The sequence below is a fragment of the Engystomops pustulosus genome, chromosome 3 (genome assembly GCF_040894005.1).
Source record: "Engystomops pustulosus chromosome 3, aEngPut4.maternal, whole genome shotgun sequence".
Taxonomy (NCBI): domain Eukaryota; kingdom Metazoa; phylum Chordata; class Amphibia; order Anura; family Leptodactylidae; genus Engystomops; species Engystomops pustulosus.
The window spans coordinates 178905774-178919419 of NC_092413.1; the positions used below are offsets into that span (position 1 = coordinate 178905774).

Consider the following 13646-nt stretch of genomic DNA (forward strand, 5'->3'; position numbering starts at 1 on the left):
GTGTCACGTTATTTATGACAACAGAATACATTACCTTTCGTTTACATCACATTGTGTAAGCATGTGATTTAGCAAAGTTAATATCATTGTTGAGTCATATAAGAAACTCCCATAGTGGTATAATTACAGGTATAAATAGGGAAAATTCTGTTCAGATTCAACTGATAAAACCACCGAGCAGAGACTTGTTACCTTGTATTCTCCCAGTAATGATTAGATGCAAGAGCGGAACTTAAGGAAACCTGTCAACACATTTGTACATATACAGCCAGTGACAGGTTCCTACAGAGCCCAATAACTACTGGAAACTAACAAAACTAAAATTGTTTCCCTTACATCCACATAAATCACTTTTTATCTTTTATTACCTGCATTGAGGGGGATGTGTTCTGCTTGGTCGGCCCCTCTGCTCAGCTCCTCCTCATGCCTTATGCCTTCTTATTATTTGGCAGTTCATGTCATGTGACCAGGGTGTCATTATCTCACATTAGCAATAGCAAACTGTACCCCATGCATCTATCTGGCCACATGATACTACTACTCCTCTCCATACTCCATGGAGACTGCTGTGATTTTATGTGCATGGTGTACAGTTTGCTATTGTGTGAAGGCTAAAGGACCTGCGATGATGTCACTGTGGTCACATGACATGAATGTAATACCAGGCACCACGTAAAATAATTGACACAATATTTACCATCTGTACAAAGAGGTTTATATGTCTGTAGTTGAATATTAGGAGACAGTCCCTAAGTACAAGGAGGCAGAGCAGTGATTTGAAGAGACACAGAGCTGTCAGTCAGAATAATGGTGCATGGCTCACTGCCAGCCTGAGAGAGAGAAGAGTCAAGCCCGCAAACGTGAGTCAGGAAAGCAACACAGATGACTGCTTGCCCGCTAAAACCTCTGGCTGCGGCCTATATACTGTAACAGGTAACACACCATCAATGCCACATCACAGCTAAGCCTTTGTTAACAAACAGAGGCCGGCATAACCGCAATTCTCTGGAGAGAAGTAAGTATACACTGTTTATTATGTTCATACTTCCCTGGAACCTATTGTGAAAAAAATTAATCTTCTACCACCCCTTTAAGTAGTACAAGTGGTCCAGGACTCAAGGACAACCAACTTATAGACAACCCCTAGTTACAGATGGACATCACTGCCCACAGTGACCTCTGGTGAAGTCTCTGGATACTTTACTTTAGTCCCAGGCTGCAACGATCAGCTGTAAGGTGTCTGAAATCAAACTTTATTAATAATCCTTGTTCCTATAACAGCACAAAACTTTGAAAATCAAATCGTCACAGGGACAAAAAATTTTTTTATTGTCTGGTGTTACAATTATACAGTATACCTGTTCCCACTTACATACATAATCAACTTGAGAACAAACCCAAAGAACCTATCGTATACATAACCCAGGGACCGCCTGTATAACTAATAAAATTGAAAATCAGTTAAGAAAAAAAAGTACCCAAGAGATAAATAATACTGACATAACATTTAAAGTAACCATATCTTTTGCACCTTTTGTGTCTGCATTTGCTAAAATAACTGTGTTACTATTGTGTTATCTGTGATTAAAATATATTTTGTTGTGAATGTGAACAAATAGGAAGTTATTGAACGAGGTTTCCAAAAATTACTATATTAATTTATAGAAAAATATGGTGTTATAGTGTAAACTAATAAATGCTAGTATTGACGAGCTCCAGAAGCTTTCACTGCTACGGCCCTTTGCTGTTTATGCATTTCCAGTTTTTTACTCCATACCCTCCAAAAGCTATAGCTTTATATATTGTCCATTTACAGAGCTGAATGAGGGTTTGTTATTTCGTGCCATTTTCTTATGAGCTATACTTTATGGCTTTCATTATGTACATTTGTTATATCTGTGATTGTACTTAGCAAAAGAATAATGTTTTTGTTATGCTTTGATACCTTTAAAAAATTGATATCTTTGGAGAAACAAATTCTTCAGGTCATCATATTCTTATACCCGTAAGATTTTGTGTACACGTTACCAAAGAGTTTTTATAGTAAAGCTGGCTTTTTATAAAGAAAAGATAAGTTACATGAAAGTTTAGCTTTCTGTACCCAGGGCTGTGTCCCTAGTCCCATGGGAGTGGCCAGTGAGGCATTGGGCAGGCATGTATGATGTCCTGATGGGCGTAGCGACGGGTGGAGGAGATATGGGGGACACAGGAGGTTTGTTCTTATTTGAAATTGATGCATTATGGAGCGGTTTACCGAGGGTAGGGGGGTGGGGTAGTCCTCACTGGCCCCTCCCAGGGGACTAGAGACACAGCTTGGCATACAGAAAGGTAAACTTTGATCCAACTTATCTTTTTTTGGGAAAAAGCCAGTTTTAGTATAAAAGCTCTTTGGTAATGTGTGCAGTATTATCTATATAGACATGGGGGAACCAGAAAAAGGCCTTCTGATGACAGGTTCCCTTGAAGTTCAATTTTGAATTGGTGGCAAAATAGGCAAAAAGCAGTAATTTCACATTATGACAATTATTACATAGGATAATCTATTCTATTCAAGACCTAATGTGTTTATGATTTAGTTTGTTCATTTATTTCTGCTTTCTAGGAAAGAGACACTTGGATATCAGATCCTTGGAATTAGTAGTAGTCATTTACACTACGCTGCAATATCCCATTGCACATCCGTCCCCTCTGGGATCAGACCCAGCCCACCACACCTTACTCCAGTTAGAGAATATTTCATTTGATCTCCACCAATCGCCTTTAGTGATAATTTGTCCACGTCCAAAGAGTTTCCTGTCATGACCAACGATTGGCCAGTGTACCACGTGACCCATTGCTTTTAAGTCTTCTGCAATTTTACCTGGAAACCCATCCTCTAGATACACATGCCATTTCTGATCTAAATAGGAATAGAAGATCAAATTTACTAATAATATACAGACATATATACATCCAATCCACCTCCCCAATGAATACTAGTCAATCAGAAAGATGAGCCACAGTATTTTACTGTAACTAATGATCACACATTAAGGTTTTTAGAGAAGAACAAAATCCATCAATCCCATGATACCTCAGCACAGTACCAATTGAGCACTTGAACTATTTCCGCTAATTGGAAGGACAATATGATAATAATTCCCTACATTGTACAAAAAACATTTGGTTAAAAGGGTTGTCTTGGATCTCTGTCCTTGCCAGCGTCCTTGTCTGTTCGTTTACAGAGGCCAGCATTTCTGTCCCAACCACTGCTACACACTGACACCAATGCTGTAGTAGGTATGTGGCAGTGGTCGGGACAAGGGCACCTGTCTCTGTAAACAAACAGAGGCTGTCAGTAATGGATGGTGTCGTGGTCGAACGTGAGTAGAGGTGGTAAGTATGAGGTGTTTATTGTTTTATAGTCCCTCAGTCATACATATACAGGCGGTCCCCTACTTAAGAACACTAGACTTACATACGACCCCTAGTTTCAAACGGACCTCTGGATATTGGTAATTTTTTGTACTTTACTCCTAGGCTACAATGATCAGCTGTAACACTTATAAAATGTGTCTGTAATGAAGCTTTAGTGTTAATATTGATTCTTATGACAACCCAACATTTTTAAAATGCAAGTTTCACAGAGACCAAAAAAGTTCTGGTTGGGATTACAATGATAAAATATACAGTTCCGACTTACATACAAACTCAACTTAAGAACAAACCTACAGACCCTATCTTGTATGTAACCCGGGGACTGCCTGTATATGTTTTAAGATCCTGGACAACCCCTTTAAAAGGCCAAAAGTATACAGTTAGGGAGGCTGAGCTGTGAGCTTATAATTTCTGACAGTCTGTCACTTGTCTAATCAGATATTGGGATAGGAGTTTATGTCCTCCATTAAGAACTTGTGTGAAACAGCCAGTGTGTTTTCATCATGCAAGATCATTATGGACTCCATAATATCAGCAAATCCTGATTCACAGTGTTACTATTAAGAAACCCCAGTGTATATAAAGAGCTAGAAACAGGAGGGACATGACCAATTGAGAGACTAAGAAATGGAATATCATAATAATGGAGCACATAAGCTTTTGACCTTTACCTCTTTTACTATATTCCACATAGAACCGAGGGGAGTCCAGTGACTGCTGAGGATTCATTCCGAATTCTACCATGTTCAGAAGAACCTTTCAAGAAATGCAAATTGTTTGGTTATAAGAAGTTTAAAAGGATTGTTGTTTAATCCACACAAATTACTTTAGTGAGCGGATGCCAATTCTGAATATGTAAGTTTTATCTTGATACTCAAACATTCCTCTACAGCAAACCCACATAGGGTCCATGCTCTGAAGCACCTAAAGGGTTATTCCATAAATAAGAACACATACTTACCCTGCTCCGGCTTCCAGTACATGCCTCACTCCTATAGCTACTTTTTCTTGGACCTGGAGCTAACTGGAATTTTTGGGCAGACACAGGCTTACTTCATCCAACGAGAGGACTCTTCATACCAGTTCAATAAAGTCCCCTAAAAAACCAAAGTGACATCCCATGGCCCACGGAGGCCACTAAATGGGTAAATCAGGTCCCATGATCTCCTGAAACTTCCAGTTGGGCACAGGCACAAAAAAAGAAGTAGCAGAAAAACACGGGAATCAGGGAGAGTATGAGCAGGGAGTGGGGTAAGGATGTGTTCTTTTTTTCCCACCTTGGCCCCTATGGAAATACTTTAAGCAGTCCTCTCTAGTATTTCCACACTTAAAGGACATCTACCACCATGATGAAGGATTGTTAACCAAGCCCACTGATATACTGGTGAGTGCTTCCTCTGGCAGGATCTGCTCTTCTTTTAACTTCTTATACCCTGTTTTTTTTTAAAACAAAAGCTTTATAAATTATGCAAATTAATCTTAGGGGATCCATTAAAGGGGTTTTCCTATGAACTAAAGTTAGACCCTATTCACAGGATAAGGCGTAACTTGCTGACGAGTAACAGTGCTGAGACTCCCACAGATCATGGACCCCTTGTTCCTTCTTTCTTCTCCATTACTCTCTATGAAGCTAAGGAAAATTTCAGAGCCCTGCGCTTACTGATCTCTGTCAGCTCCGTAGAGAGTAATGGAGCAGAACGGTCATGCACGGCCGTCTGCTTCATTATTCTGACTGAGCGATGAGACGGAATAGGGCCTAACTTTAGTTTGTGGGAAAACCCCTTTAACACCTAAGGAGCCTGGAGTTACTTATACTTGTTTGAATAATTTTTAAAGCATTTTTTGTAAAAAGCGGGGAATAAGAAGATAAAAGAAGGGAGGATCGCGAAAAAGGAGGCACACACCAACATACAGGGGATGGGGGGGGCGGATAGAACACAGAAACTTGTCACAAGATCGTTAAGTGGTAATGAGGGAAGGTATCTGCATTAAAGAGGACCTTTCACCACCCCCAACTTATTAACTTGTTCACTGATTCAAGTGCACTTTGAATTGTATTCCTAGCCCCCACCATTACCGAGATATGAGCACCGTTCTCTAACTAGTTTTTATTTCTTTCATGGCCTGGTGTGGTGGCATCATCCAGAAAATCAACTTTGAAGTCAGATGTAAATAAAGTCAAGGAGGCGGAGAGATAAAACACTGAAGTCAAAATGGGGAGCTCTGAACGCCTCCTCCTCTGTGATTGCAGTTCAGGTGATCTGTTTAGTGAGGTCTCTGTATGCAGGACCATCAATTACAGTAAAGGCAAATTTCAATATTGTGGGGCGATGAGCGTTCAAAGGCGTTGGAAAACGTCCAGGATGGTTAAAAAGCAATTTATTGATTTAAAATCGATAGCGATTAAAATACACAAAGTGAAAGTGTCATTAGCAACTAAGCATTCCGCACTCGGACAGAGCGCTTCATCTGGTGCTTACCTGGCTCCCTGCCTGCAGACTGTGTCTCCTCTCCTTCCTCCACTTCACACCACCAGGAGAGGAAACAGGCACACACAGGCTGCAGCTCCCCCTTCCCAGGGACTTACCACACACTGCTGGCAGAGAGCCAGGTTAATGTGAAAACTAATCTGAAACTAAATGAAAACTAAAATGGTAAAGTTTTTTTTTATAAACTACTGAAATGAAAACTAATTTGCTGACCAAGGCATTTTTAAATCAGCATAGCATAGGCTATTGGAACCTGTCACCAGCTAAAAATGACATTCCTGGTGAGAGGTTCCGTTTAAGGTCTAAGGATAGGAATACCCAATAACTTTGTAATTTGTCCACGTGGCTGGTTAGTTCACTATTATATACATTAAATAATTTAATGTACACATAATGTACACATAAAATAATTTAATTAGTAGCATAAACATTAAACTTCCTGAATAAACTTGATTTCATCAGCTTATCTTATCTTCATGTTTTCTCTCATTACAATCCACATTTGCGTTGCTAGGAACAATAAAGCAAAAAGAAAACAAACGTCTCCGTCTCATCAGGGGGCGTTATTTTTAGGTGTGTTCTGCAGCCATCGTTTTGGAGATGAATCATTGAATTTCCTGGAGTGCTCACCATTAAAATTCACAGCATAAGGCTACATTCACAAGAACGTGTGCCCGCCATAACGTAGCACGGTGGGCACACGTCGGCGCCAGGGAGAGGAGGAGGGTTGGGCGCTGCTCACCCTGGCCCCTCTCCATAGACGGGCACGGCTCCATATTCCGAGAAAAGATAAGACCTGTCCTATCTCTTCACGGCTACAGAACATGTTCTGTTATGCAATATTCAGTATATTTGATATAAATTCCATATGTAGTACTACATTCATTAGCTCCAGTAATACGATCTGCATGTGACCAGTATTTTATACTGATGAATAGGCCACAAATATCTGACCGGCTTTAGGACACATTGAAGTATATAGAGCCAGAGGCTGTCTGTACGGTGGCCAGCACTGTAACTTTATACTCAGCTTTCATTCATTGTTCTAGGAACAAGGCCTTCCTCTGTAGCACCAAGCCACTATGAAAAGCACGGAGTCATTGGATTCTAGGTCCATGCCATGTATTGATCTGGCCATGCAGTCATACACCGGATACACTGAGAGTCTGGAACCTTTTAGTATATCTGTTGCGACCTGTGGTGTGAGAGGAACATCAAGCTTTGGAGCACGATGATCCAGTACTTGATACATTTCCCCCATGGCACAGCCCACTTCTTGCCCCTTCATAATCTCTACAGAATTCACACACATTTTATCAGAAAACTAACAAAAGTTATGGCTATGATCTACACGAGCAACTGGTTTAGATATATTATACATTTGCCTCATGGAGCCTCTTTATTATTCTTGACCAGATTAATAAGAACAATGAAGGAAACACATTTCCCAGAATAGGTCCCAATGGGCATGAAAAGGAAGTTTAATATTGAAAATTGATTTGTATCCAGTTTGTAATGCTTTAAAGAGAAGGTCTTATTCTGTATTCTCATTAATTAGGACAGTTCAGTAATGGTTTAGTTTTGGGGTTAGGGATACCATGAATTAAATGAATACTTGAAAATTTGTGAAGTTATTGTATTTACCTGCACATGTCCTTGAGGTTGCATGAATCCCCCCATAACACCAAAACTGCACAGCAAATCTTCAGTGTCAGCGTTGGTGGCCATGGCTGGTATAATTGTGTGAAAAGGACGTTTACCGGGTGCCAAGCAGTTGGGGTGTCCAGAGGAAAGAGAGAAATTGTTCCCTCGGTTCTGCAATGATGAAACCAAATATTATAGCAAATAAAATATTCTTTAAGTTGCCTGCTTTTTGGCTCAATGCAACTATTATTAGAAGTTTCAACGAAAATCAGATCAAAATGGTCAAGAACTCAAACCTTATGACCATTTCGGTCATGGGTCACAGACACATGTAGGATTTAACATATTTCTTTTTTTTTTTTTTTTTTTTTTTAATTTTAAAATTTTATTAATAGTAATGAAAGAAGTCGTACATACAGCATTATATAATCAGCAGTTTACATGTTTTCCATAAGAACTTGTTGGTTATTAGTTATGCTGGTTAGTAAAGTTAGAGCATGTATTATGACACTTCTTCAACTACTTAAAACTTTGGACTAACTTAGACCGGTTTGTACTCCAGGAGTCCGGTACCTTAAGTTGTCCGGCAACTTATTTTAAAAGTAACAAACAAATAAGACTTAACTTATTTTGGAACAGTCCTTGTATTATCCAATAACAGTCTTGCCATATGACTTTATTATGGTAATTAGAGTAGAGTTACTCTACGTAGAGTTGAGAATTAGTCCAGGTCTTCCACTGGGCTTCAAAGAGAGATACTTTGCCATTTTGAGTAGCTATGGCTTTCTCATAAGCACACGTGGTGTTTAGCTGTCTTGTTACTTCATCCATTGGGGGACACCTAGGATTTTTCCAATACCTTGTTATTGTAAGTTTAGTAGACATTAAAAGTTGAGCTGGTACTGTAGGATACTTTTTGTCAATGCTTGATATGTCTATCAACAGCAGAGCTTGATGGGAGGATAATCTTATTGGCTTTTTGTAAATATGGGAAAGAATGTTGGAGATAGTGTTCCATAATGGTGCTATGATTGGACAATCCCATAAGATGTGAAGCAAAGTTCCTCGGTGTCCGCATCCCCTCCAGCATTCAGGAGAGGTTCCTGGGTAAATAACGCTTAGTTTGGAGGGCGTGAAATACCACCTTTGATGGGTTTTAATTATTGCCTCCTGGTGCGAGACACAGCGAAATGTAGAATGGATAATAGATATAGCCTTCTTCCATTGTGCTGATGTAAATGATTTTTTTAGGTCTCTCTCCCATTTTGATATATATGTAGGTTTCTCTTGTTTTGAATTTTCTTGCAGTTTTTTATAGAAGAAGGATATACCTTGATGTTTTGAATTGGTTTTGTCAAGGTAGTTTAATACGTCGTGATCCATCTGGGGACCTTGTTGGTTAGTGTCTTTTAGTATGCTGCGGATTCTTAAATATAGGTGAATGTCACCCTCCGATAAATTATATTTTGAGGATAATTCTTGGAATGTTAGTATTTGTTTATTCCCCCATATATCTTGCAAGTTTCTGATACCTTTAGACTTCCATGTTGCTAGGTTTAGATTTTCTGTGTTGAAGCTAAGGAATTCCATAGGGATCTTGCTAAGAGGAAAGGGGGTCCCTTTTGATTTAAATTTGCCGAGAAGTGCATCCCATGCCTGGTCTGCTGCCTTTAGTATTGTTGTCATTGGCGGGGTATTGGGTAAGCCCCATATCCTATTATATAGTCTAAATATCACTGGTGAGTTACCGTTTAAGTGTTCTTCTTGCTGGTACCAATTTTTGGTTGTTGTTCCCCACCAATGGCTTGATTGGTCCAGTATTGCTGCGTAATAATAGTTTTTTAGGTCCGGTAGACCCAATCCTCCAGTTGGTTTACTTTTTGTCATTATCCCTCGGGCTATTCTCGGTTTTTTGCCTGCCCATATGAATTTTGATAGTTGTGAGTGGGCTTTTTTAAAGAAGCTATCGGGTACTGGAATGTTTAGGGTTCTGAATAAAAAGAGGTACCTAGGCAGGACCATCATCTTATAGGCCGCTATCCTACCACACCAGGATAAAATTGTTTTAGAATATGCCTCTAAATCTTTTTCTATAGCTATTAGTAGTGGGTTATAGTTGTGTTGTATTAGTAGGTTAGTTGGGTATGTCAATTTGACCCCTAGATATGTAATCCCCTTATCTTGCCAATCTAGATCATATTTAGTTTTAAGTTGTCTTAGTGTGGAATGGGATATATTAATAGGAAGGGCTTGTGATTTTGAATTGTTGATTTTATAGTATGAGATTTTGCTAAATTCTTCTATGGTTTTTAAGGTTTCTGGAAGTGATTTTATTGGGTCTCTTAGTGTGAGTATTATGTCATCTGCAAATAATGAAATGACGTTATTAATTTGTCCCATTTGGATACCCTGTATTTGCTGATTTTTCCTGATGAGTTCGGCTAATGGTTCAATTGATAGATTGAAAAATAATGGTGAAAGGGGACATCCCTGACGAGTGCCGTTAGTCAATTTGAATGGTAGGGATAGTATGCCATTTGTGAATACTTGCGCCACAGGATTTGAGTAGAGTGCCTTTATGGCCTTGTTTATTTCACCCTTTATTCCAAATTTATCTAGTACTGTAAAGGCGTAATCCCAGTTCACTCTGTCGAACGCCTTTTCGGCGTCGACCGTTAGAACTAAAGCATTTGTTTTTTTGGACTCACAGAATTGGAGAATATTGATGATTCTTCTTGTATTATCTGGGACTTGCCTACCATGTGTAAAACCTGCTTGGTCCGGGTGGATTAATGTTGGGATAATTGGTTTCAATCTATTTGCTAATATTTTTGCGTATATTTTTATGTCATGGTTTAGGAGAGATATTGGTCTGTAATTGGCTGTTATGTCGGCGGGTTTGCCTGGTTTCGGCAGGGTAACTATCAATGCGGATAGCATATCCCTTGGAAGTTCTCCTTTGTCCATTGCCAGATTAAATAACCTAGTTAAGTGGGGGGTAAGTGAAGTAGTAAATTTTTTATAATATTCCCCTGGTAGCCCATCTGGACCAGGTGTTTTAGCTGATGGAAAGGATTTAATTGTTTTTGTTATTTCTTCTGGAGTTATTGTTTTATTTAAGGAGTTGAGTTGTTCAGGCGAGATTTTTGGAAGCGAGATTTTTTGGAGAAAGGAATCTATCGCTTCTTTGGTTGGCACTGGGTTATTAGTGTCATTTTTAATGTTGTAAAGTTTTTCATAGTATGCTGCAAATGCTTCAGCTATACCTCTAGGTGACATAATTTTTTCTTTAGTGTGGGGGTGATGAATTAGGGGGATTTTAGATTTGAAGACTCTCTGCTTTAATTTGTTAGCTAGAACTGCACCTGCTTTCTGATCTTGTGAGTAATATTTCGTCTTTGTTTTTTTTAGAGCATAGGAGTAATTGTCAAGATACAAGTTTCTCAGGTGATCTCTTGCCTCATATAGTTTTTTGTGTATGTCATATTGGTGATTTCTTTTATGCTGTGCTTCTAATATTGCTATTTTATTTATTGTTTCTTTTATTACCTTATTTCTTTGTATGTTGGCTTTAATACCTATCTTAATGAGTTCTCCCCTTATATATCCTTTGTGTGTAATCCACACTGAAAAGAAATCTGTATTTTCTTTGGTATTAAATTCCATGAATTCTTTTGACGCTTTTTCTAGAAAATCTACGTGTTTGGTGTTAGAAAAGACCGTAGTGTTAGCTCTCCATACAAAGTCATTTATGTTTGATAGTTGATCTGTTATTGTTAGCGTAATTGGCGCATGATCTGACCAATGTATTGACCCTATAGAGGTGTTTTCTGTTCTATCTAGTAGATTTTTGCTGATTAAAAACATATCAATTCTTGAGTATGTTTTATGCCTATTAGAGTAAAAGGAGAAGTCTTTTTCAGATGCATGCTGTACTCTCCATACATCGAAGAGTTGGTTGCGCCATAACCAAGAGTTCAATATAAATTCTCTTTTGGGAGATTTTGTTGTAGTGTCAAGTTCCACTTGATTAATTGTATTGAAGTCCCCGCAGAGGATTAACTCTCCTTGTTTATGTTTATTAATTTTTTTCAGTAGTTTCCTTAGAAACGTTCCCTGACCTGTGTTAGGGGCATATAAGTTTACTAGTGTATATGGTAAATTATTTATTTTACATACTATTATTATATATCGACTTTGTGGGTCAATGATTTGCTCCTGTATCATCACCGCCAATGATGATCGAAACCCTATTAATACTCCCCTTTTCTTTTGAGAATATGAGGAAAATAGCATTGTGGGGAAGTTGGGGTTTGATATTTTGGGTGGATTTTTTGTACTTATGTGGGTTTCTTGTATACAGATGATATCTGCTTTTTGTGTTTGTGTTTCCTTCCATAGGATTGATCTTTTGTATGGGCTGTTAAGTCCTTTTACATTTAAAGATAATATTTTTATACCCATTTTTATATATAAGGTATAATGCTGTCAAATCTTCTTGTGTGTGTGAGAAAAACCATTAATTGTCTACTCTTTGTTTGCATTAGTGTCATTGGCAATATACTACAATCATTTATAATAAGTAATACATTTCCTGTAACATAAAATTTAGAACAGGTAACTAGAAATATAAAAAACAATTTTGTACTAATCTTATATCGTAGTACTTGCATGGGGTATATCCACGTGGATACGTGATCAGGTAGTCAGTCCATCTTGCATCCCTTGCTTGGTTAAGGTGTCTTGGGGTTAACGTTGGCCCGCAGATTGCCATTCAGGATCCAGTCTTTTGGGTCCGCGCCTTTCTTTGGGTTGCGTTGTTTCATCGTACGGTATCTCCCACTTCTTCAAGATGGAGTATCCTTCTATAAGATTTTTTATTACTATTGTAGAATTTTGGTGTCTTACTAGTATCTTGGTGGGGAAGCCCCATCTGTATTGAATGCTCTGTTTCCTTAATGCTGTTGTTATTGGAGCTAGTTCACGCCTTGCTTGTAGCGTTGCAGCCGAGAGGTCTACATAAAGTTTTATAGCATTGTACGGTGATGGTAAGCTTTGTAAATTTCTGGATTTTGACATTAATTGCTCCTTGACATGAAAAAATGTGAACCTAGCTAAAACGTCTCTGGGTATAGAGTCTGGGAGAGAGCTAGGCTTTGGGATTCTGTGAGCTCGATCAATGCTCAATTCATAATCCGCTAAGTTAGGCAGTAGTGATTTTGTGAGTTCTTGTACATAGTTACGTAATTGCATATTTGTCACACTTTCTGGTATTCCCCTTAATTTCACATTATTTCTTCTGTCTCTGTCTTCAGAGTCCACCAGTTTTGCTTGAATATTTGCGATTTTTACATCTATTTCGTTGTGTGAGTCTACTATTTCGTTGTGCGCTTCCGTGAGCGACGCCATTTTTTCTTCCACATGAGATACTCTCTCTCCTAAGCTATTGACAGTATATTGTAATGGAGAAATTAGTTTGGAGAGATCCTTTTGCAATGATATTTTAAAAGCCTCCAACATAGCTTTAAGCTTTGACTCTGACACAGTTTTCTCTGATGCCTGAAATAATGCAAAGCTGTCTGGTGTGTTAGGTGCCTGGTGTGAAGCTTGAGAAGATGGGCTTACCTCCAGGTTTACACTGAAGTCTTGTTTGCGCATCTTATATTTCACTGGGCTGATGCCTGGTGAGTTAGAGTCACTAATTTCTTTTTGTGAGAGAGCTGATGCCGAGTTTGAGCTCTCTGGCAGGTGCAGCTGCAGCGGAGACATGCTTCCTTCTCCCTCTATGTGATCCAGAGAAGACTCTGCGCTGGAGGAGTTCTCCTTATTCCTGGGTCTACTTTTAGTAGGTAAGCTGTTTTCTATTGGGGATTTACCCGGTCTCGGGAGTTTGGAGGCAGAATATCTAGTTGTTTTGTCTGTCTCTGTGCATGTGCTGTGGCGCGCTGTGGTGGCCGCGAGCGTACCTGATTCGGCGCCATCTTTTTTTTTCAGCGGGTCTGCTGGGAAGTAATGTTCGATAGATTTATTCGGCGGTTCTTTGTTGTTTCGCCGCTTTACGGCTGTGCCTGAGTTATTCCCCGGCATTGTGGTGCT

General features: G+C 39.0%; 1 protein-coding gene across 3 annotated transcripts in view; it reads right to left on the reverse strand.

Moving 5' to 3' along the window:
- Nucleotides 1-1305: 1305 nt before the first annotated feature.
- The window catches only part of LOC140122349 (glutathione hydrolase-like YwrD proenzyme), a 97569-nt gene continuing 85228 nt past the window's right edge, over nucleotides 1306-13646 (reverse strand). For all 3 annotated transcript variants that reach the window (XM_072143107.1, XM_072143105.1, XM_072143106.1), the window contains exons 10-12: nucleotides 7551-7721; nucleotides 4089-4173; nucleotides 1306-2899 (exon numbers count right to left, since the gene is read on the reverse strand). In XM_072143107.1, the coding sequence (XP_071999208.1) occupies nucleotides 2649-2899; nucleotides 4089-4173; nucleotides 7551-7721 (507 nt within the window). In that variant the 3' untranslated portion in view covers nucleotides 1306-2648. The remainder of the gene's footprint in view (nucleotides 2900-4088; nucleotides 4174-7550; nucleotides 7722-13646) is intronic.